At 32.5% G+C, this 26,417-nt stretch overlaps 1 protein-coding gene across 5 annotated transcripts in view; it reads right to left on the bottom strand.

Annotated features, from left to right (window-relative positions):
- LOC143241846 (uncharacterized) overlaps window positions 1-26,417 on the bottom strand; it is a 67,743-nt gene that overhangs the window by 8,275 nt on the left and 33,051 nt on the right. For 4 of the 5 annotated variants that reach the window (XR_013022304.1, XR_013022309.1, XR_013022312.1 and 1 more), the window contains 5 exons: window positions 24,453-24,554; window positions 21,577-21,681; window positions 20,388-20,537; window positions 18,288-18,331; window positions 9,759-9,813 (listed from right to left, as the gene is read on the bottom strand). Coding sequence is in view for 1 of the 5 variants with exons in the window: in XM_076485139.1 (XP_076341254.1) it covers window positions 2,959-3,061; window positions 8,241-8,335; window positions 9,665-9,813; window positions 18,288-18,331; window positions 20,388-20,537; window positions 21,577-21,681; window positions 24,453-24,554 (748 nt within the window). In the remaining 4 variants the exon portion in view is untranslated. Of the gene's footprint in view, window positions 1-2,958; window positions 3,062-8,240; window positions 8,336-9,664; window positions 9,814-18,287; window positions 18,332-20,387; window positions 20,538-21,576; window positions 21,682-24,452; window positions 24,555-26,417 lie in introns of those variants that run through there. The other variant, XM_076485139.1, reaches the window with a different exon arrangement.

Genomic DNA, 26,417 nt, shown 5'->3' with positions numbered 1-26,417 from the left:
TGAAACAGCTTCTCTATCTTGTTTAAACATACTTTATTACATATGTATTTTACCTTTTCCTTCTGAAACAGCTTCTCTATCTTGTTTAAACATACTTTATTACATATGTATTTTACCTTTTCCTTCTGAAACAGCTTCTCTATCTTGTTTAAACATACTTTATTACATATGTATTTTACCTTTTCCTTCTGAAACAGCTTCTCTATCTTGTTTAAACATACTTTATTACATATGTATTTTACCTTTTCCTTCTGAAACAGCTTCTCTATCTTGTTTAAACATACTTTATTACATATGTATTTTACCTTTTCCTTCTGAAACAGCTTCTTCTGATCTTGTTTAAACATACTTTATTACATATGTATTTTACCTTTTCCTTCTGAAACAGCTTCTCTATCTTGTTTAAACATACTTTATTACATATGTATTTTACCTTTTCCTTCTGAAACAGCTTCTCTATCTTGTTTAAACATACTTTATTACATATGTATTTTACCTTTTCCTTCTGAAACAGCTTCTCTATCTTGTTTAAACATACTTTATTACATATGTATTTTACCTTTTCCTTCTGAAACAGCTTCTCTATCTTGTTTAAACATACTTTATTACATATGTATTTTACCTTTTCCTTCTGAAACAGCTTCTCTATCTTGTTTAAACATACTTTATTACATATGTATTTTACCTTTTCCTTCTGAAACAGCTTCTCTATCTTGTTTAAACATACTTTATTACATATGTATTTTACCTTTTCCTTCTGAAACAGCTTCTCTATCTTGTTTAAACATACTTTATTACATATGTATTTTACCTTTTCCTTCTGAAACAGCTTCTCTATCTTGTTTAAACATACTTTATTACATATGTATTTTACCTTTTCCTTCTGAAACAGCTTCTCTATCTTGTTTAAACATACTTTATTACATATGTATTTTACCTTTTCCTTCTGAAACAGCTTCTCTATCTTGTTTAAACATACTTTATTACATATGTATTTTACCTTTTCCTTCTGAAACAGCTTCTCTATCTTGTTTAAACATACTTTATTACATATGTATTTTACCTTTTCCTTCTGAAACAGCTTCTCTATCTTGTTTAAACATACTTTATTACATATGTATTTTACCTTTTCCTTCTGAAACAGCTTCTCTATCTTGTTTAAACATACTTTATTACATATGTATTTTACCTTTTCCTTCTGAAACAGCTTCTCTATCTTGTTTAAACATACTTTATTACATATGTATTTTACCTTTTCCTTCTGAAACAGCTTCTCTATCTTGTTTAAACATACTTTATTACATATGTATTTTACCTTTTCCTTCTGAAACAGCTTCTCTATCTTGTTTAAACATACTTTATTACATATGTATTTTACCTTTTCCTTCTGAAACAGCTTCTCTATCTTGTTTAAACATACTTTATTACATATGTATTTTACCTTTTCCTTCTGAAACAGCTTCTCTATCTTGTTTAAACATACTTTATTACATATGTATTTTACCTTTTCCTTCTGAAACAGCTTCTCTATCTTGTTTAAACATACTTTATTACATATGTATTTTACCTTTTCCTTCTGAAACAGCTTCTCTATCTTGTTTAAACATACTTTATTACATATGTATTTTACCTTTTCCTTCTGAAACAGCTTCTCTATCTTGTTTAAACATACTTTATTACATATGTATTTTACCTTTTCCTTCTGAAACAGCTTCTCTATCTTGTTTAAACATACTTTATTACATATGTATTTTACCTTTTCCTTCTGAAACAGCTTCTCTATCTTGTTTAAACATACTTTATTACATATGTATTTTACCTTTTCCTTCTGAAACAGCTTCTCTATCTTGTTTAAACATACTTTATTACATATGTATTTTACCTTTTCCTTCTGAAACAGCTTCTCTATCTTGTTTAAACATACTTTATTACATATGTATTTTACCTTTTCCTTCTGAAACAGCTTCTCTATCTTGTTTAAACATACTTTATTACATATGTATTTTACCTTTTCCTTCTGAAACAGCTTCTCTATCTTGTTTAAACATACTTTATTACATATGTATTTTACCTTTTCCTTCTGAAACAGCTTCTCTATCTTGTTTAAACATACTTTATTACATATGTATTTTACCTTTTCCTTCTGAAACAGCTTCTCTATCTTGTTTAAACATACTTTATTACATATGTATTTTACCTTTTCCTTCTGAAACAGCTTCTCTATCTTGTTTAAACATACTTTATTACATATGTATTTTACCTTTTCCTTCTGAAACAGCTTCTCTATCTTGTTTAAACATACTTTATTACATATGTATTTTACCTTTTCCTTCTGAAACAGCTTCTCTATCTTGTTTAAACATACTTTATTACATATGTATTTTACCTTTTCCTTCTGAAACAGCTTCTCTATCTTGTTTAAACATACTTTATTACATATGTATTTTACCTTTTCCTTCTGAAACAGCTTCTCTATCTTGTTTAAACATACTTATTACATATGTATTTTACCTTTTCCTTCTGAAACAGCTTCTCTATCTTGTTTAAACATACTTTATTACATATGTATTTTACCTTTCTTTTAAACTTCTGAAACAGCTTCTCTATCTTGTTTAAACATACTTTATTACATATGTATTTTACCTTTTCCTTCTGAAACAGCTTCTCTATCTTGTTTAAACATACTTTATTACATATGTATTTTACCTTTTCCTTCTGAAACAGCTTCTCTATCTTGTTTAAACATACTTTATTACATATGTATTTTACCTTTTCCTTCTGAAACAGCTTCTCTATCTTGTTTAAACATACTTTATTACATATGTATTTTACCTTTTCCTTCTGAAACAGCTTCTCTATCTTGTTTAAACATACTTTATTACATATGTATTTTACCTTTTCCTTCTGAAACAGCTTCTCTATCTTGTTTAAACATACTTTATTACATATGTATTTTACCTTTTCCTTCTGAAACAGCTTCTCTATCTTGTTTCAAAGCTTCTTTTTCTTCCTGAATAAACAGCCTTTCCAGCATCACTCTTTCAGGATCAGAACACACTCGCTTTTCCAATCAAAACAAAGATTTATGAGCATCATATATGGGAATGTTTCTAATGTTTCATACATGTATTGATTACTTGGTAATATTTACTATTAACAACAGTTTTGATTTCTAAACAAAAATGAGCATTGTTACTGTTATAAACTTCTTTTTGTTTAACCCACAGCAACTTAAATTTCAGAACAAAAGCATTTAACTAGACTAAATATGTCTGATAAATAACTTTGGGACTTTTTTTATACTGTAAAATACAAATCATTAATCAATTCTTTCTCACAAAATTAACTGCATACTGGGGAGTCTAAACTACTAAATGTTGAAAAAACTGAGAAAACCTAAACTGAAGAGATGAAGTCAGAAATCAAAGTCTCTTACAGTTACAAGAATTTCAATTTCAAGCTCTCTATGAAGAATGCATGAGCAGTTAAAGTCTAGACATCAAACAGTTCATGATTAGATTCAGGTTTCAGCTCAGAGCAATAAAATATTCTACAGGTACAGTGTTTATGAAAACATCTCTTAATATGCTTACTCTGTCAAAACACTGCTCTGAATCTGTCTACTTTGTAAGACAATTAGCTCAAATACTTAATGTTGAAATGGAGCAAAAGAAACAACAAGGCTTTACATGAAATAATAATTGTTGGGATATTTTTGAGAAAATGTTGATAAATTAGTTGAAAATAACATTAAATTTGTATCATGTAAGTTTATAATACAAAATAATTTTTGTAATAAGTAATGTAACCCTATTTCCTGTCATGTTGGATATCATTTCTCCTTTTTATAATGAAGGTAATAAAAATTGTCCCAATAACTGCAGGCCCATTAGTATTACATCAGTAGTAAGAAAACTTTGTAAAGTTTGATGAAGGACAAAAGTTTAAAATTTGTTACATAGTCAACATGGTTTCACTAGAGGAAAATTTTGACTTACTTATTTTAGACATTCTTTAAAGAGGTACAGGTGTGAATTATTGTGCCACATAAAAAGTCTGTCAAAAAAATGACATCTACATGTCTAGGACATAACCTGTCTCATTCAATAGAAAAGTGGCTCAATGGAAGATGGCAGATGGTTATTATAAATAGAGATCAGTTACATTGGATTAATGTTATATGTAAGAACATCAGAGTTTGGTAATACAACCTTTGCTCTTTTTTGTTTACATCAGTGATGAATATGATGAATAGTGAATAAAATAATTAAATTAGCAAATAATATTAAGATCTTAGTTGTTACCAGTTGTGAAGATGCTGCTACCGCTGGTTTACAAAAGGGTTTCAATCATTTGGAGAGTTCGACAAATGGGTTTCGATTATAATAAATGAAAAGTAATGAATAATTTTAATTATACGTATAATTTTGATGGGAATGAAATCTTAGCAGTATTATGGAAGAAAAGGATCCAAGCAGTGTACTAATGCTAGTGGGTAGGGCAAACAAGGGTTTTAGGTTTTAAGTACAGATATATTAAATACAAGTTTAAAGAGGTTATAGTTTAATTGTAGAGAACACTAGTTAGATCATACTTAGAGCACTATGTTCAGTCTTGGGCTCTTTGCCTTAGGGAGAACATTGAATTGTTAGAAGAAGTTCAGAGAAGGGCTATTAGTATCATACCTAGAATGTTAAGGTGTTCATCAAAGAATAGGTTAAAATCTCTGGATTTTGTTTTTGTGAAAAAAAAAAAAAGTTAGAAGAGGCCTGATTTATGTATCTCAGATTTTTAAAAGAACTGATAGTGTTCTTCATAATTAATAGTAAGAATAAAAGGACTAAGAGACAATTTTGAAATTTGGCAGGATAGGTGTCATCTCCAATTAAGATAGTTTTAGTTTCCTAACTAGTTAATTGGTCTTTGGAATGAGTTGACTTCAAATGTGATGGAAGCAATAATCTGAAGAGACCCTTGCTGTTCTTAAATTTTACACATGACATGATATCTGTTTGTCTGTGCTATGTGCTGCAGAATCTATGGCATATACAACCATATCCCTGCAGATATGCATTTGTCATAAGTATTCGTATAATGCATCTCACAGAAATCTCCAAATTTTCTAGTGTTCATAAGTTTATAGATCATGTGACCACCACTAATCTTTAGCATAATGGCATTTTTCTCACAGAAGTTACAAGATAAATCATCACAGAAAAAAAATTAATAAATCATGAAATCCCAAGCAACCTTTTGTCTATACAAACATTATCCTTTTTCTGTAGTGTTGAAAATGTTTATGTTATAAGCACCTTAACACTACAAATACAGATGCCCAATGGAAATTCAGTATTTTAATTTAAAAAATCCTCACATATATCTAGCTATGATGAATCTTAAAACATCACAAATGAGTTTCAAAACTCATTTCAAAGCTGAGATAATTATAACATTTTCTCTTGGAACAGCTGATGCATCTGGTATGAAGTCCGCTTCCAAAAATATCAATAAATGAATATCCACATCTCCAATGCTTAGCTACACAGCTCAGACAATGTAACTATTACTAGATCCTGTACAGAATTTGGGTCACCCTTAATATATGTACATAAGAGAAAATTCTTTAAATTCGCATGTGTGCCACAAGTCATATCATCTGAAATACTCATTATTCTATCATTCCATCCTATTAACATAAACCTTTTGGAACTTGATGAGTTTCTGTTCATTAAGTGTACCAAAGACCAAAAAACCTCTGACACAGTTCTGCAGTCAACTGGTACAGAAAAGGCAATTTCTGACTGCTGATATCTTTGAAGATGTATCCTGGGTATAAAATTTAAAATTCATACAGCTCCTTCATTCTATGAGACAATCAACTGAAAGGATGGAAGCAGATACAGATATTATATCTGATGTCAACTAAAAATGTTTTACCACACAACTGACAGCAGTAAACAGTTCATTAACGGACGCTGAAGAGAAACAAGTGAAGACAATATCCAAGAATGGCACAAGCAAGTTTTTACTACAGCCCAGAATGCAGAGTGCCTAGAAGATCCTTGCTACTAATTGAACAATTCAAATGAGGAAGTGCTTAGTTTTTGCAATTAACCTCGTGGGAGCCATGGCCAATTTCAAAAGTCAACATAATTATCAGAGTTCTTATACAGTTGGCTAATATTAAAGCAAGAAACTGTTCATTTGATCATAAAGCCACAAGAGATGCTATCCCTACCATGGATTTCTGATATCTGGCAATAAAAATGATAAAAATGCCTAAGCCCTCACTGTATTTTATCTTAATGGCCATCATCCTTCAACTTTTCTCACTGCACTACAGCTTGTGTGAAATAGAACTAATCCAATTTAGAAACAGTGCCTTTTAAAACTCAAGATAACAATGAATGAGAAGCTATTTACTATCACAAATTCTAGTTCATTATAAAAATAAAATAAAGCTCCAGGAAGAGGTTATGGTACAGTATTTATCTTTCACAAATTATCAATACTCCTTTTTGGTACTTCCTATCACATCATTTTTAACTAATAGAAAGACAAAGTTTTAATTTTGACAATGCCATATAATGCTCTCAGTACACATTTTTAGTTACTTTGCCTACAAATTCAAAGTTGTTATTGTAGTCATTCAAGAAGAAAAAAAAAGAATAATTTAGATTTATTTACTTTCTGTGTTTTGTTTTGTTGGTTACAAGATCAGTCAAAGTTCATTCAGTGTTATAATGGAGCAAAATTTGAAATATGTAACTTTCTTTAAAAACAAACAAACAAAAAACTTTTAATATTTATTTAAGGGATCATAGAGGTTATACAAGTAAAATCTAAAGAATAAAAGTATTTTAACCTTAATTTGAAAATGACCTTGCATTCAGACTAGTCAGAATCATTCTCAACTTTTATTCACATAAAAATCTTCAGTGAAAACATTTAATTTAAAAAAATCCAATTTTTTGGTGTACAAAAGACTTGTAACATTTACAAAAGGTTTTCATGTGTTTTAAAGATACACATAAGACATTAAAAGTTATATTATGTGTACTTTTATGGTTACACAGCAGCTGTTCTAAAGATACACATAAAAAAATAAAAGTTATATTATGTGTACTTTCATCGTTACATAGTAGTTGTAACGATGGCAAAAATAACTGAGCCCACATAGAGTTAATGATCTGTTTTAAAATAATTTATTTTAAATTATATTATACACTATTACTGAGACAGCATAGTTTATTTTTACTGTGCAGAATGGTTATTTTTCATTATAGTTTTGCAATTTTTACTTTACTGTTTCAAATCCACTAAAACTGATATTTTAAAAATCTCATAGTAGAATCCTCTTTTATAATGACACACGTTCACTGATTTCTAACTTGTTCTACATTTCCAGATATACATAATTGAGAGAAGTTTGGGTGACTACACTTTATATGCATCCAGTATATAAAACTCAAGAGCTTCACTGACATTCACTGCTTTGATGTTTATAAGATGATACTGTTTTCTTTTTTCTTTTCTTTCTTCCAAGTTAAACAGTAATATACACTTACACAATTAAAGCAATAAATAAAGGAAATAAAAGATGTGACAGCACATCATATACGTATAGATATAACGGTAGTCCCGTTAACTTTTTCATATGATCTACACAACACATAACCACTATAAAACTTGGAGATTCCTCTGAAATGAATTATATGTACAGCCAAAGCAGCTACACTTCTGTGTGGCTATAATGGATAAAGGTAATTATGTGATGTAGATTTATTGACACAACATATATGCATACAAGTGTATAAAATGACACAGACCCTACAGCACAATGCAATGAAATTATTAAGAAAACATCAGTGAAAAATGTATGCTTTGCAAAAATAAATAATGTGATAAAAACAAAAATCATTAATGAAAATTAACATAAGTGAAATTCTTTCACATTTAAACTTAACAAATGTTGCTTACTACATTTATACTGTCAATGCATAGTGCATCTTCTCAATTACTAGAATATACGTTCAGACACCAGATACAATAATTTATTAGAGCATTTCAATGAGAAAGAGGAAAAAAGTCCATTAACTGAAACTCCATGTCCACTTGTACCAAAGTTGGTCCACAGTTTGGCAGCAGACAAATAACAAACAGTAGATATACCTTAATTAAATATATCCTAACCTAAAAAATTGATATGGAGAACAGATATTGCTATAAACCAGACTTACCATGCTTTCTTTCATGAGTAAGTAACAATATTTATTAAACATTCTTCTACTTTTTTCAAGAAGGTGTGTTGAGACTCTATCGAACATGTCATCAACTACAGAAAAATAATATATATATATACACACACACTTGCATTGAAAAACATAAAATTTTCTGTAATTCATTGACAAAGAATTAAAATTACAAAGCCTCTTTTTGTGGGATTTATGTTTTTATATTACAAAACAAATTGTTTCTTTATCAAAGAAAGAACTTCCCTGAATCAGCTCAAAACCTCTGAAATAAAAACCAGCTAAGACATTTGTATCCAGTTTTCACTATCCTAACATTTCAAACCAATTTTGGTTAACTGCCCTGTTTTACTGCACAAATAATTTGAAGAAAAAAAAAAAGGCAAATTACAACCAAGACCATGAGATTACCTGCCTGACAACAATATATATATGAAAAAACTGAAGCTTATATATCAAAAGGAAATCAAAATATTTAACATTTGCCCAGAAAATGAAAAAGTTGTATATGAATAAGTTACCTCCAGAACCAATTGTAGTTATAAATAATATTGTATTAAATGTCAGAGACTATTAGCAATTTTTGAAAGGGGGTGTGACAGGTGGTCAAAGCAAGAGGAATTTTCTACTTTATGTCTCTGTAACCAAATAAGATTGAAGACTAAAAATTATGCTTTGCCCAAATGACATCATTATAATGAGTAATGCACATTAAATATTAGACTTCTTAGAGGAATGGTAAATAAATTAGAAAAATAGGGATATGTAAAGAGCAAATGTCACAATTGTCATAAAAGGAGAAAATTAAGATTTTTCAAAAATATTTCCTTATAAAATCAAGAATTTAAAACATTTATACCATTAACATTTGGATCATTAGCTACATTGTTATGTCAGTTGTATTCCAACTCCCTGATAATAAAGTACTTTAAATTATTTTGAATGTAACTCAGTAAAATCTTGTGAGATGCACACAAAAGGATGGCCATTACAAAAAGGTTAAACTGATACTTTGAAAGCTGACCACTGAAATATTTCTCTTATTATTTCTTTTATGTTCTATCAATGTTTGGCTTACTTTGGATATTTACACAAAGCTACACATAAGATCTACCTGCACCAGCCATACCTTTTAAACTAACAGATTAGTGGGAAAGCAACTAGTGAACAGCACCCACTGACAATTCTTAGGCTACCGTAAATAAATAATGGGATTTGCATGATAATTTTAACAGATACATATGATTCCAAAGTTTTTCTCAGCAGTTATCTACAATAGGCATGTCAGTCACCTGGTTATGAACAGCCGAGTATAAGTTGTAAACATTAATAAAAATATTTCTGACTAATTGAAAACAAAATTATTTATTTATTTACTTATGATTAAAGATAATAATATGTACAAGAATCACCTTTCTGAAGCTCTTCTTTTCCTGGAATTTTGGTTTTGTAAACGTGATAACACAGAAGCCTCTTACATGAATCTTCTATAGAACTAAACGGCTTTTTAGTATTTGGCTTTCCCACTGCTTCGTGGTCACGTGCCAACTCTTGTTGAAATCTGTGAAAGGAAAAACAAAAACATTAGCACTTCAGGAACACCTTTATTCTGTATCCAAGAAATTAATATATTTAACATAATTAGCCAAAGGTGCATTGTTTTTAAAATAACTAATGTATTAAGAATTTTGGTTGAATTATCATGACATAATCACAAACGTCAAAATAAAAACTTAAGATATTTCATACATTTACCATTTCTAAAATTTAAACAATGCTAAAGAACAACAAGAATGTTAGAACATAAAGCAGTTATTTAACATTTCAGAACCTTGTGAATTCCATCTTCAATAAGCTCCTGTAGAAATGTATCATTTAAACAATATTTTAATCATTTTTTCAACTGGTGTAGATTGTTACTGGCTCAGGCATTTTATAGGTAAAAATTGTTTGCTCTTTTTATGTTATTATTGTTGGAAAAATACATAAAGTTGTAATTTTCATACAATGAAAATGTATCTCTAATAGGTGCTTCTCTCTTCTCACAGTATTAGCTATTCTTGTCCAATGCTGCCCTCTATATGCACATATTTCTATACTCATGCCACAAGCCTTCTGCTCCTCCCCATTAGAATCAAATAATTCTAAAATGTCTAAGGTAAATTAGCATGTATCATTTCTCCACCAATACCTGATACATATGACTCCCTCTACATGCCTCTATCAAACTATCACTTCAAAGTTTGGAAGAAAACAGAAGCATCAGAAGTTTGTGGAAAATTATAACTTCTGATATGGTACTTCCATTCACTCACAAGATTAGCTAGTATTCCACATTGATTAGGTAGCAGGACCAGTGTGAGAGAGTGGCAGAAGTAAGCCTTGAAAGCATCTGAAGGACAGCCTTGGAAATGAGAGAATCACACCCAAAGATCTGATGAGGGAAACCACACCACTTCTGAACCAAGTATATTCTTCAGCCATCCATGAAGGGTAGAAAAAGAAAGGAGCATATCTAAATGGGAGAGAACTGTGGCAGGATAGTGATTTTACTGTGTAAATATATATGTAAATTAATCCCACAAAGTATAAAAGTGGGTAAAACAATGGATGTGCCTCTAGTTGTAGAGTGGCTAGGGTGTAACAGACTGTAACAATAAATTAACTAGAACCAAAACTCATGCTGCTGAGAACCAACATCCATGCTAGGGTAGGATGAGAATCATACCATTTTCATCTCATGTTCGAGAGACCGGAGGGAATCTATATTATAACCACACCAATTCACAAGCATAACATGTTAGTTATAATCTATCAATATGGGGGACCCAGCATTTGGTATCAAAAGGGTGTCTATATAAAATAAATCAACTCATCCGACACCAAAACTGACTGGAACCATTTGAAAAGTAATAGCATCCTCGGAATAAGATAAAACGATGGATAACACTGAAACAATCCCCCTTACCTCCACTGTGACTCACAACAAAAAAGGAATATAAACAATCATAAACATTTAAAAAACTAAAAACATTACCAAGGTGGACAGTGTCACCATCACCAATAACACTGTCTAACATTATGGACAAACCCTGGGACAACACATGTTTAAAACAGTGCCGTCATTGAAAGTCGTAATGACGACAAGAAAGTAAAATTTGACTTATTGTGATCTGAGTGTTACACAAACTACACAGTGGTGCATCAGTTCCAGATAAAAGAAAATGAATTAAAAACTGTGACCAATGTGTAGTCAAGTTAGAACAACTTCCTCTTTCTGATCCTCATGGAAGCAAGACGGCCAAAGTCCAATATAGGGTTTGAGTTGGAAAAGCTTGTTTCTGCAATGCTCACTCCAAGTCAACTGCCAACTGGCACAGAGCCGAGCCTTGAATACAGGACCATAGTCTGTGTATGGAACAGGCACAGCAGTGATAATGCCAGAGCAGACAGATTTAGCTACGGTGTCGGCGAGCCCGTTCCCGCGAATACCAACGTGGCCTGGTATCTAGAAAAACTGGAAAGAAGTAAATGTTAAAGAGAAATGGGCCAGTTGGTTTTGAATATCAGCAAGAACAGGGTGTGAACCAATGTGAAGCGATTTCAGGGCCAGAAGAGAACTAGGTGAGTCAGTATAAATAGTGCAGTTTGAGTACTGCTTAGCTTCTATGTGATCCAGAGCAAGACAAATGATGTACACATCAGCAGTGAACACAGAGGCTGTAGAGGGGATTCTGCACACAACCACTGAACCACAACAAAATATGGCAGAGCCCACACAGTCACCTGATTTCAAACCATCTGTATAAATAGGAATGGATGGATGGTTTGAAAGATGTTCAGCAAATAGCAGACAGTATTTCCAATCAGGAGTGTCTGCTTTTCTCAGATGACTTAAAGATAGGTCACATTTAGGGACTGTAAGAAGCCATGGTGGGATGGGCTGATCAGTGGATACGGCAATGTTATCCAAGGACAGACCCAATTCATCCAACTGCACCTGCATACAAAGGCCAAAAGGAGCAATGGCAGACAGTCTGTTCTGAAAAAGCATGGCCCACCTAGGAAAGAAAACACAACCACAATGGGATGCTTTGGTAAGAAACGAAGTTTCAAAGCATATAGTAAAGACAGTTGCAAACAGTGGAGGTGCATAGAAGGTTCATGAGACAATGTATAAGCTCTGAACTGGGGAAGTGCAGAAACCCCAATGCAGTGCCAAAGTCCTTGATGATGAATAGGGTCTAACATCTTTAAGGTCGATGGTCTGGCACAGCCATAGACCAGTGATCCAAAGTCAAGTTTTGATCGAATAAGAGCATGATATATCTTTAACATAGAACATCAATCCACTCCCCAAGTGGTGGAAGAGAGGACACGGAGGATGCTCAGTGCTCTTACACATTTGACCCGTAGCTGCTTGATATGTGGTATAAAGGTCAGCTTATGGTCAAAGATAAGCCCCAAGAACTTTGTCTCAGGAACAACAGGCAGCATAACTTCACCAATACGGAGTTCAGGATCAGGGTGAATACCCCGTTGGCAGCAAAAGTGCATGCAAACAGTTTTAAAGAGAGAGAAGTTAAAGCCGTTTGCTGTAGTCCATTTCAGTAAACAATTGAGGGCAGTCTGTAGCTGCCACTCAATATACCTCATGTTTGACGACTGACATGAGATGTGAAAGTCGTCGACATAGAGCCCACTTTCAACAGTGAGAGGGAGTTGTTCAGTGATGGCATTAATTTTTATACTGAAAAGTGTGACACACTCAGAACACAGCCCTGAGGGATTCCAAATTCCTGTAGAAAAGAACAGGAAACTCTCGAACCAACACAAATTTGGAATCTCCTGTACATTAAAATATTTTGAATGAAAATGGGCAAATGAACATGTAACCCATATATATGGAGGTCTCGCAAAATGCCATACCTCAATGTTGTATCATAAGCCTTCTCAATGTCAAAGAATATTGATATAAGATGTTGTCGTTTGAGAAAGGCTTCTCTGATTGATGTTTCAAGTCGAATCAGGTGGTCCTTGGTGGAGCGCTGTCATCAGAACCCACACTGGATGGACAAGAGGAGATTGTTTGATTCGAGGAACCAAACAAGACGAGCATTAACCATCCTCTCTAAGGTCTTACAGAGACAGCTCGTCAAAGCAATTGGACAGTAGTTGGAAGGAATCTTGGGATCCTTCCCAGGCTTAGAGAAAGGTAGGACAATAGCATGGTGCCAAGCATTAGGAAAAATATTCTCCAGTTTGAGATCCACCAGTGTAAAGGGACAATTATAGTCATAGAGACAATCAGCTCGAAAGGAAAGAGGTGACTGCTCTGCCCGAGTCTTGATGGCTAAGAAGGTGGAAGAAGAAACAGAAGTGCCAGATACCCGGCAAAAGCTTTCACATAGAGTATCAATGATGCTCTGGGTATCAGCTACTTCCTGGCCATCAGAGAGAAAGATCAAGAGGGGGACAGAATTATATTGCCCACTGATCTTTCGAATCTTGTCCCATATGACTTTGGAACTAGTGGTAGAAGATATGCCAGTTGTAAACTTAATCCAACAATCCTTCTGGCTTTGACGTCTTACCTGCCAAGCACGTGCATGGGCCCACTGGAAAGTGATGTGGTTTGAGAGTGTGGGATAACTATGAAAAGTATCCCAGGCCCATTTTTGAGCCATCTGTGTCATGTGGCAAGCAGGATTCCACCATGGATAAGGATATAGTGGAAAACATGTCAAGGTTTTAGGAATTCAATGAGCAGCTGCTTGTATACTACAGTCAGTTACTGCTGCCACACAGTCATCTATTGATGGCTTACAGATGATGGCAGTGACAGAGAGCCAGTTTGCCTGATCCAGCTTCCACCGGGGCACACGGGTTGGGTGGCATCAACCATGGCCAGTCTCTCTCAAGATTATAGGAAAATGATCGCTGCTTCGTGGATTATTGTCAACCCTCCAAGAAAAATGGGAGAATAATAAAAGGAAGCAAACCAAGAGATCAATAGCTGTAAAGGACTGACTAGGTGCATGCAAATAAATAAAAGAACCAGTATTGAAAAGAAAACGGTTGTGACCAGAGAGCATACGCTCTACAGAGCACTTCCCCAGAGGGGATGATGTCCATTAAAGTCCCCTGGGATTAAAAATAGAGACAGCAACTGTTCAATGATAGCATCAAGGTCTAATTGATCATATGTCCCTCCAGGTGACACGTAGAGAGAACAAACAGTGATGGTATGGCCGAAGTAAATACGGATGGCTACGGCCTCTAAAGGTGTGTCGAGTGGCAAAGACAGGGTGGGCACATGCTGATCAACCAACAGTGCCACCCCTCCATACACTCATCCATCACACAGCCTGTGAAAAGTGACTATATTAGAAGGTTTCAGGATGGTAGGAAGCAATCAGTGTTTTGATGTCATCCAGATTAGAACGTAAACCTTGACAGTTCCATTGTATCAGAGTGGCAATTTTTATTTATGTGTAAATGAATTGGGTGGAGAACCCTTCTCTTTATGACCACGTCTTTTTTCCTTACTTTCCTTATACCAGGGAGGTCTATCGACCTCTATGGATCCTGCCCTGGGTCGATTGTGCAGGTTTTTACTGTTGGAAGGGGATTCCAGTGACTGAGGACTGAAAGAATGATTGTTTTGCATATTGGGGTGGGAGAAGAAGATGTATCTGAGGAAATGCTTGTACCTGGAACCAAAGGATGTTGATCTTGGGGTTTGTTGGAATGTATGTAAGGGACAGAGATAGGTGTTGAAGTTGATTCATCAACTTTTTTAACCATGGAGGTCAAAAGACATACCTCAATAGGTATGTCCCCAATGCCTTTGAATGCAAGAGGAGTTCACTGTGTTGAGATATGGATGTTTCCACCAATATGACACCAGCTCAAAACTTCTTTACTGACTTTGGAGAGCCAGCAAGTCCCTCTAGTCCCTTCTGAATGAAAAAGGTAGACATTTGCCCTAAAGGTTTGTCTGAAAGTGAATGCAATATAAGAAAATGAGGTACAATAGATGGTACAGATGGTGATGTTTGCTGCTCAGGATTTTCAAGACATGGTTGTTTACCTATAATAAAGAACGGGAAATTTCGGTGCCCACTGACCCCACTCACCATGGAGCCATACGAGGGGATGCACTGCAATGTCAAACAAGGATACTGCAGCAACGCCATGGTTTCGTGAGCACTATACCCAAACAGCAGCATCAGATACAATGTTTACAACATCTGTTGAGAACATCCAACACTGGTCCTTGGTTGACCCTAGCCCAAGTGGACCAGCCAATTAGCCTTAGGGGTGCCACCCCAAGGTTGCCTGTCTACAGGAATTCAAGACCAAAGTGGTGTGTTAGGGTTGAATCCCTCAACCACCAGGATCCTCTCCTCTCCTTCAAGGGTTGCCAAGCACAGCAAACATGTGGGTTGATGTTTAGATCCCAGAGGAGGTAAACTGAAAGAACAGAACCAACCCTGGGAGGTCCCCTCACCACGTACAGGAATCCACACCAAGGGGAAACTTAGTTACTTCCATTTATTAAAGTCATTATCTGCATTGTAAAACATTTTCTGTTCTTTCTCATGCATTTCGTAATAAGACTATTTTTTTTTATTTTTGCTTATATGCAAAATTTTTCACCAGTTCAAGTTAAATTTTACTATTTTACAAAAGTGCAGATATTGTGCAGTTAATATTTTGAATAATGTGTTATAATAATGTTTATGCCTGAATTTTACATTAATTACTATCCCAGTTACTGAAGTTATGTAGACAATAAAATAATAAAACTATTCACAAATACATTTATGGTTCACACATCTGAAACAAACATTTTGTAATCAAGCTCCACTATATCAAAACCAGAATTTTTGTATTTTTGAGAACTTAAACTATAATTTTGTGTTTCAGCATTTTTGTGCTAGACAGTAATCAAAATTCTGGAACAAACTCAAAATGGTAGTCACTGCTATTTATTTACTATGAATCATAAAGGTTAGAAATGTTTACTGCTTATTGGATGGATCAATAAAAAAAATTACAAACTTTTGTGAGGCACAAAATACTATATTCACAAAACATTAGTTAAATAACATGCCAAAAGTTAACATTATCCTAATTTGAAAATGTATTTCCAAATAATACTTCAGCAGACAGAGTTACCATACTTTTTGCACATTTGCATAACACTAACCTTCAGCTAACCCCAACCTAAACTGGTGTGTTTATATCAACTCTACTGAACTAATATCATCGTGACACAAGAACAGCCCTTCACTCCTAGTAGGGTGATACAACCTCTATTAGCAGTAATCATCCCTAAGCAATTGAGCTCAAAAGAACTTCATTTAGACAAGGTAAGAAAAAAAATTATTTGCCTGGAAGTGAAGAGGTTGAACAGGATATATGTGGAGATGACTACCTATTGAATATAGAATTTTTGATTAGGAAATTCAGAGACAATGCCACACTCCTACACAATAAAAACTGCTAGAATCTCACACTGAAGTGATGGAGGAGTCAGTAGACATTTTAAATTTAGATAAACTCCCTTCAAAAAGTGCCCAAAGGCAGAGCCCATGGATTGTGACATCCTTAGTAAAACATTCATAGGGACACACTTGTGGGAGACTGAATCTCATTTTGACTAGGGTAAAAATTAGGGAAAAGTGAAAGAAAAACTTTCGCTTTAAAGTGTCATAGTGACTAGTGAAAAGTGATCATGTGTAGTGTGGCTAGAACATGATCAGACTGTATGGTGTGTGGTCATCTTGACTCTACTGAACTAGCTCTAGCTGCAGGAATAGGGCACATTAGCTGTGTAAAATGTGAACTATACTACACTGTCAGTATCACCACTGCCTTACTTCTCAGAACCAAACTATTGATGATTATTCAACATCAACCACTGCAGTGGTTAGGAACCTGTAAATGACAATTGTGTGTGTTTCACTTGAAGATGAAGGGGGAATATGAATATGTAATGGGAACACAGAGAGAAGTGCACAGATATCTGTTGGACCACCTGCCAGAAACAGTGTAATGAATGACCATGAAACCTTATTTTTTAAAAGTGGGAAAGTGTGAACCAAAGAAGTGGCTTCACTTGTGCTGGTTGTTTCTATGATACTCCAAAACAGCATTGTGAGGATCACATAAGTCAGTAAAACTGCACCTCACAAAGATATCTCCAGTGGTCCTACAGAACACCCCATCTTGCAAATGAAAAATAACCTTAATGGATAGGTTGCACATTTTTCCACTACCCATGGCCTAATGCTAAATTTTATAAGTAAGCAGACTCTGGGATGCAACACCATCCACTTGATGGGACCCAAGAAAGGAAAAAGGGCTCTAAAAATGAAAATGTACTTACCCTTTGCAAAGAAGTGCAATGAAGAACAAGGAATGAAGTGAATCGAAATCCTACAGGAGATGAAAGAAATAAAAACAAACAGACATGTGTGGATCCATCCACATGCCAGACTGAATGGTTTTGTCCAAGGGCCAGTGAGAATGAGACATAAAAAGTAAGGCAACTGATGAATCTGATGTGACAAAATATGAAAAACAATCAACCAACTGACCAATAAATATGGAAGGAAATAAGGAACCAGTGAAACTGGAACAAATATTAAGTCTTCATAAATTACCACAAATCTCACATAATAAAAAATTTAAAACACATCTGTTCTACACTGCACTGAAGAAAAAAATAATGTTATTTCAAGTGCAACTGCTTAGTGAAAGATACAGCACATGGAGTATGTGTCACACTCCTACAGATGGAAGGCTCTTGTCACATGATAACATCATGCACCATCACAGGTCACATTAAACACATAAATTTTGGTGGAAGTTAGTTCTAGACTGGTGACATGTAAATCTTTTAGGCATACATACAAGCAATAAAGCAGTTTTGCATGTGGGACTATCATCTCAGAAACTTTAAACTTATTTTGTTTTATGCCAATTTTATTCAATTTTAAATATTATACAACAAGTTCAACTTACAAGACTGTCTTGGAAACATTTGACACAGCTGGTTTGGCTAAAGTCTAAAGCAAAGTAAAAACAAATGTTAAAAGAGACATACAGCACCTTATTTGAAATCAAGCATCTTTCTTATACTGATGAAGTTAAATACATGTGTGAAAACAAAAACTTACTTTATTTGCTTAAAGATTTTGTAGACAAGTTTTGTAAATGCCTTTGAGATTGTATGCAAATATAAACTACAAGAAAAGTTAAGTATTAGCTTACACATAAAACTAAAAAATTTGTAACGATGTACACATTTAGAAAAACAATAAGCACTCAGTTACTGAAGAAACATTAAAAATGACAAATAACTGCCAAATATACAAAATATATTTTAAAAGGAAAAAATTGTTATATTTTAACTTTTGATGTTCTGCAAAGTACAACACAAGAAGTGTTACATTTCCTTATAAAGTACAGGAGAAATGCTGGTATGTTTTGTTTTGAAGACTTATAATGTAAGCAAACCAAAGTAGAATTATTCAAGGACTGTTTTCTATGCTAAAATACTTTTGTTTCCAAGCTTTCAGCTCTCTTACTAGAGCCTTCACTATCTATTAGTAAAAGAGTAATCCAAGAGTTGGCAGTGGGTGGGGATGACTAGCTGCATTTTCTCTTGTCTTTCACTGCTAATTTAGGGATGAATAGCACAGATAACCCTCATGTAGCTTTGTGTAAAATTCAAAATAAACCAAACCCATACTCCATCAAGAAAAATTTCATGAAGCCCCAGAGGCATCAGTGTATAAGCATAAGTAATAAGACCAAGAATGTGAATCAGAAATTAAAAATAGATGAAACGATAAAGACATGAAGTTATCACAATAAGAATACTATTCTAGTGGATTTCTATAACAAGTTGAAAGGCATGTACATGTTTCCGTTTGTTAATTTTTAATATTTCTTTGCACTGTATGTTGTTGAAAACAGATAGAGTTAGTGATATCATAGAAAAAAATGTAAAATAAAATATAAACATTCACTTAAAAACTACAGATGTTTGTTTATGACATTCTGGCTTCAAGAGATTAGGCAAATGTGCAAAATACAAGAAAAAAAATAGTATTTTTGTACTTCATACAAAAATCAATCATTTTGCACATGAACTATTCAGGATCTGGGTGTAAATAACTTCTCTCTCTTCTTTTTTTTTTAACCAAACTAAATACTTTTAAAAAAGCTCTTGCTAAATTTCTATTAGTTTTATTTTTGAAATACATTTTAAAAGATTTACACAGTTTTATTTTGGTGGAATTAGATCATTTAATAGAGTTAAAACAGGTATCTAGGTAACAATCATAACAACATTTACTATTCAAAGTATGAACAAGGTATGTTTCTAGAGAAGACTTATAACTGCATTTTCTTTGTGTTCATTATATTCAAGTAATTGATTTAGTTTAAACACTGTTTAGCAACAGCATGTATAAGAATTTTATACTACTATACAGGTACAAAGACTGGAGTTTCTAAGTATTCAATTTATGTAAAAGCTTAAATCTTTGAGTGTCAACTTTATATTCATCATAATTTTTATATGGTTACTAACTTTAATCAAGATGCCAATTATTATTACAGTTATTTCCTAGATATTTTAAAGCAGTTTTCACAAGTAAAAGATTTTATTGTTGTCTGATGAAGACTCTAGCTACGAAAGCTTGCAAAGAAAACAAAAGTACTGTAACAATAATTGCAATTAGCTTTAATATATATACATAAAATCTTTGTAGCTTCTCATACATAGTCAACAAATATCTTTTAAAAGATAAACTCTAAGCCCAGTCACATATGACTGACAATAACAAATAGCAGTTATTTATAATTAATTTGCAGTAATCTTAAAATATTCATTTTTGTTTTTAAAACATCTAACACAAGTAATAAACTTAGAAATTACATTAAGAACTACAGTGCATTCTACGCAATATATTTTAAGGCTATCTTATATTTACAATTTACTGTTCTACTAGTAAAAATAAAATCTCAACTTTAAGAATGTTTTACAATTTCTTCCAATATAAAGACTTCTCAAGATTTTTTTTTTTAAATACAAAAAGATAAAAAATTACACACTTGTATCTGGATTATCTTTTGTAAGGCAACTGACTGGTTGGCTGTGCTTACAACTGTCGTAAGCTGACTGGATGAGGAATCTGTTTGAGACATTTGTGTTTGGAGATTCTGGTTTTGGAGCTTCAGAACTAAGGCTTGTTGATTTTGTTGCTGTTGTCATTAAAAATTATAATGGCTATAAATGCACTACCTTCTATACATTACACTGAACTCAATACAAATAATGATTTTACCATTTAGCAACAGTCAATCACAAACACCTCCAACAATTATGATGTTTAATTACAAACTTTTTTATAATGGATGTTTTTCTTTTCTGTATTTTGTTATTTGCTCATGAACTCTATTGATTCTAAGAAATTATGAATTCAAATGGCTAATATCATTATGTTTTATTCTTTATAGGATCATTTATTAAAAAAGATGCACTATATAAAAAAGTTTCTTAGTTAAACAAGTTTTACTACAATCAAACTCTTGAAAACCAAATAAATCATAATCCATGTTAAATACTCTCCAGCTGCAATCAATTTTTCATTTATCTGAAAGCAAAATTCCTTCCATTTTCCATTGTGAATAACAGTAAATAGTGATGAAATGAATACAACAGAGAATAAATACTTGTGAATAAATTTTATAAATTGACCAGTTGTCTCATAATTTCTTTATGCAACCATAGACTACATCAATACTATGCCAGACAGACAATAATAGTCTCAGTGTGTAGTGTTTCAGCAAAACTTTTATGTGATATGAAATGAATACATAGCACTAGTGTTTTTTTTTTTGTACACATTGGTTAACTGGTTGTTTGAAAAACACAATTACCATTATTGCACAAATAAGTCAAAAAGGAGGCTAAAAAAAAAAGTACACATAATCAAGTATCATGTGATCATTAAAATCTTTAATTCCTTATGCTGCCAATGGTGTGTGCTATGTAACCTTTGGCTTACCCAATTATTTAGCTACTACTAATTTTTCTATCAGTAATTAATCTGGCCTGAATGACCATAAATGCATCTAAAATGTGATTTATTCAAGTGGCTAATACTTTTATAACAGAGAAGGAAATTTTACCACAACTAGCATATAAATATTTTAAGTGCACAAATCTGGTAAATAATAAAATTACAATAACTTGACATTCAGTTTAGTTAATTCAATAAATAATACAAACACTGTATACTTTTGAAAAGGCTTGTTGCTCTGGTGTTATTCCTTTTGATGTCTGCTGAAACGTCTGGACGGCCTGACACTGCTGAGGAGCCAAGGTTATAATCTGATTTCCAATCTATATATAAAGTTAACAACATGTATTTGATTTCTGATATTCATCTATGGATGCACAGTCTTCTGTAATTCAACAGACACATCAAATGCCAATGGAACACCATACCAAAATTCATTCGTCTTCTAACAGAGTTAAAATTTAGTATTCAGCAAACTAAATCCTAATGTAAGGAGGTTAGTTTACGTATAATATTACTAAATCTTTTAAGTAAGAATAAACTTATTCTGACACACAAGTAGAGACGAGCTTTCTAATATGGCAACATATGAAAAGTTTATAGAAAGCATCTTAGATAAACATTACTACCCTGGATAGCAAGAAAACCAAGTTCTATGATTTTGCAAAAGATTTTTATACATATACAAAAAAAAATTCTAAAATTTTTAGAGTAAATTATGTTGTGTGCTATAAAAAACAAGAGAGTAAGTTTTTGAAAGTACAGCATAAAGAACATATTTTATATTATTATTATAATATCTTATATTATTATTATTATTTTATATCTTGGAAAAAGGAAAAGGAAAGAAAAATGTTGAGAATTTTTATATTTCACGCACCTCAAGCTAGATCTAACACAACCAATGAATCTAATAACTTATTATTATGTTATGCAATTTTTTATTCCAGTAGCTAGCAAGTACAAAAATGTTATTATTAAACCAAACTCAATGTATTATAATACTATGTAACACAAATTTTGTTCCTGGATAGTATGTGTTATTTCTTAATTGCTTATGTTGTAAAAGTGCAGAAAATGGCCTTTATTCCATTCAAAATTTAATTTTGTGACCTGAATAATGAAGTTTAGAAATTAACCTATTTTCTATGTAAAAACGGGCAAATTTGCACATTTTCATTTACATAAGGTCTGAATAAAACAACATATGAATCAATATTTACATGTATTTATTCTAAAGTTATACAAAAATGTTTAGAATTGAGTAGCTTTTCGAGATTTGCAACTGTAATGTAAATCACTTTCACGTATCAGCCCCCAAATAGTCTCCCATCATGTTTTTGTTATACCCTCCAAGATCACAAAAGCAAATTTTGAAGAGAAAAATGGGTCTTTTCCATTTATTTTAGGCATAAGCAATTGGGAAATAACACTTTCTGCCGAGGAACAAGAAAAAGTAACAATTTTGTTACACAGTGTAATATGAAAAGACATAATTATAACAAAATTATTCATTTATACCGAAGAGATATATTTGTGAACTAAAAATTAATTTCTGTATGCCAATACAAAAATATATATGCTACATTATAAGAAGTTTGAAAGTGTAACATGGACTACTTAGCATACTCTATAAATACAGATAGACTTGTTTGTTTTCAGTTAAGCACAATGCTACACAATAGGCAATCTGTGTTCTGCTCACCATAGTATTTAGCACCATAAGGCCACAAACATACTGTGTACTACTTAGGAGACTACAGATAGGTAGAACAGCAGTGTCAAGACATGTACAAGATGCTATGTTATAAATTAGTTGAGTTTGAAAAATAAGAGCAGCTACAGGCTGCTAAAAGTATGTAAAAAATAATATGTGAAAATAGCTTCAGTGCTGGAGTATGTGACAAGATGTATATGAGACCATTAACACTAATAGAAATATGGTAGTACAGTAATGCATTCAGGTCATCTTAAACATTCATGTCTAAGATTACATTTACGATCATCAAAGAAAAAACTGCTAACATAATCTATGATGTAGAAGCCTAATGCATTCTTTGATTTGTTGCATCCTTCCTCTGCTATGAGCTGTAGTTTTTTAGTCTATTTAGGCTTAAGCCAAAAAACCAAAACTATACAGTTAGGCCTCTTATAATGGCAGTGTGCATACATACATACATACATACATACATACATATATATATATATATAACCATAAAGTATTCAAGCCATAAACCAAAACATGTCAACATGAAATTTTTTAAAATGTGCTGCATATTTTTCTAAAAAAAGGGATCCTAGGGTGCAAGCTTTAATGTCAGGTTATAAAATGTATCCTAGGTTTTGGAGGTGACTGAAAGAGTAGGGCCCACATTATGGTGAGGATACTCCATCTATCAGCCTTAACCTTCAATTTGCTAGTCTCACATAAAATTAGAAATTTAGAATAGTGAGACATGGATGCTCAAGGTTATATAGATGTGGGTGCTCAAGTCCATGATGTCTCACTCTTCTAAATTTCTAATTTTATGTGAGACTAGCAAATTGAAGATTAAGGCTGATAGATGGAGTATCCTCACCATAATATGGGCCCTACTCTTTCAGTCACCTCCAAAACCTAGGATACATTTTATAACCTGACATTAAAGCTTGTACCCTAGGATCCCTTTTTTTAGAAAAATATGCAGCACATTTTAAAAAATTTCATGTTTACATGTTTTGGTTTATGGCTAGAATACTTTATGGTTATAATATAATTAATCAGAGGTTAGGATTTGCTGTTTTTAATGCAGTCCTTCCTCATGATTTTGTTTATTCATTTAACTTCATTTAGATATAAATTATTTAATTTCACTAAAATATACACACACAACATCTATGGACTTTTAAGTCCTCTCTCACTCATCAAACAGTACCTTCCACATCACATATTATGTTTTGAATTTTACCTTTGGTGAAACGAAATCTGTAATATGAAACGACAGTAAATTAACATTAAGTTTAGTCACTAAATTTAATTATCAATTTAACAACTACAACAATCTATCAGATCTATCTCCACTAATAAATAAACTTACTAATAACAGTTACTTACCCTAACCTGAGTTGGCACATTAACACTGGAAATATTTGATGGTTGTGCTTGAACTGTAGATGAAACATTTGGCAATGCAGGAGCAATGATCCTGAGCGTAGGCTGCATTGAAAAATGTGTGAAGCATCTATTTATACAAAGTATCTTACTAATATTATAGACAAATTCAATGAATTATCTGCTGTGAAATGTTAATTTATACAGTTAAACTTGCTATGTTTCAAATTTGAATACAAATTTATACAACAACAGTAAATTATCTTATAACACCTCAACTTTTTTTTTGTAAAATATTGAATTAAAATTTCTATTGATACTTAAAATGTGTATAAGGTGAACCAAAAGTAAAAACAAGCAAAGAACATTTATCATGCAATGACGTTAAATGCCAAGAAAATGAGTTGGACACTTCTCTTATGAAAACCAAAAACTTCTTCCTAGGTGAGGGTTAATAATCATTATAGAATAAATAGCAATTATTTACTGCTAAAATAAATATAGCAGAGAACAGAGAAGCAAGTCCAAAAGAGGTACCAACTAAATAAAATACTATGTTCTACACTATGTTAGCTATTTAAATAGTAAAAGGTTACTTGGTAGTAAAGCAATAGAAGGTAAGAATAGATAACATCACCTACATTATGGCATGAGTTGAGACAACATACATGCTTTCAAATTCTACGGTATCATGTAATACGTAAACATGAAAGAAATTTTACAGCAGGATTAGAGAATAATGTAATACCTGGATAGTTTAGTTTGACAGCTACAGAAGGCTATGCATTTTTATGACTTTAATGTGGATTTAATAAATTCACAAATAACAACTGCTCTTTTACATGTACAGTATTTGTTTTTACACATTCTGTAGTTTTTTTCTTGATACAAGTTTTAGACTACTAAAAATCAGGTAAGTCCCTGAGAATCCTCTCATAATCACAAGGTTGAAAAATACATGTTAAATTACACAATTATAAACTGTCCACTTTGTTGGCTCTTATTTCTGAAAATATAATGTGTTATGTCACTAGATTATTGTTCTTGTTCTGACCTGATAGGAATAACAAACAACAAAGTACATTTTTACAGTTATAATTAAATTAGCACTACATATTTTTATCCAACATAGCTTCTGTAAATAATGCTAACATGCCTACCCTGTTATCTGTGTAATAACAATTATCATTAACTTATACACATCATTATGGTTCTCCCTCCATTTGTGGTTGTTCTAGGCAAAAATAAAGCTCATGCATTGAAGAATACATAAGCAAGTTATTCTAAAATTTATTTACAGCAATGTTTAAGAAAATATTGCAAAAACTGGAAAAAAAAAGGACTATATTAATACATAGATATTGTGGATTTACTCCAAAAAGAATGGGGTACCTATGACAAAGAAAATTATCAGATAATAATTCAAACATCCCAACATAAGTGAACCTTTCTCTAACAAAAAATATATTTATATTTTATCAGTCCCACAAAAAAAAATTCTGCTCCAGAGGCTTTCAAACATTTTCAGGCTGGAACCCATTTTAGCCAGCTGTAATAATACATCTTATTTCCAAATTATCCAATACCTTTAAAACAACCAATCACAAGTACTAAAAACAGGGCAAGGCACATCCTAGTTGTGTGTCAAGCCAATGAATCAGGGGATTCAGTTTTTGTATCCCATTACTCAAAAGAAAAAAAAAAACTGCTCTGTACTTTAGTGCCATAGATGCAATATAAATATATCACACTAATCACCCAACCAAAGAATAGCCCAAGAATTAACAATGGATGTTCTCAACAAGCTACTTCCTTCTAGTTTTATCAGTATAAAATTAGAAATTACTACACACATATCTCTTTTGTAAATCTGCAAAAATTTCAGAGACTGGAAAAATAAAAATAAAATGTTTTCCAAACATTTTAAGAGTTTACTAAGATAAAGCAACTGTCCTCAAATATATTAGT

Source organism: Tachypleus tridentatus, chromosome 2, assembly GCF_004210375.1.
Source record: "Tachypleus tridentatus isolate NWPU-2018 chromosome 2, ASM421037v1, whole genome shotgun sequence".
Lineage (NCBI taxonomy): Eukaryota > Metazoa > Arthropoda > Merostomata > Xiphosura > Limulidae > Tachypleus > Tachypleus tridentatus.
The sequence above is the reverse complement of the archived record's forward strand: the minus strand, read 5'-3'. Positions and strand labels throughout refer to the sequence as shown.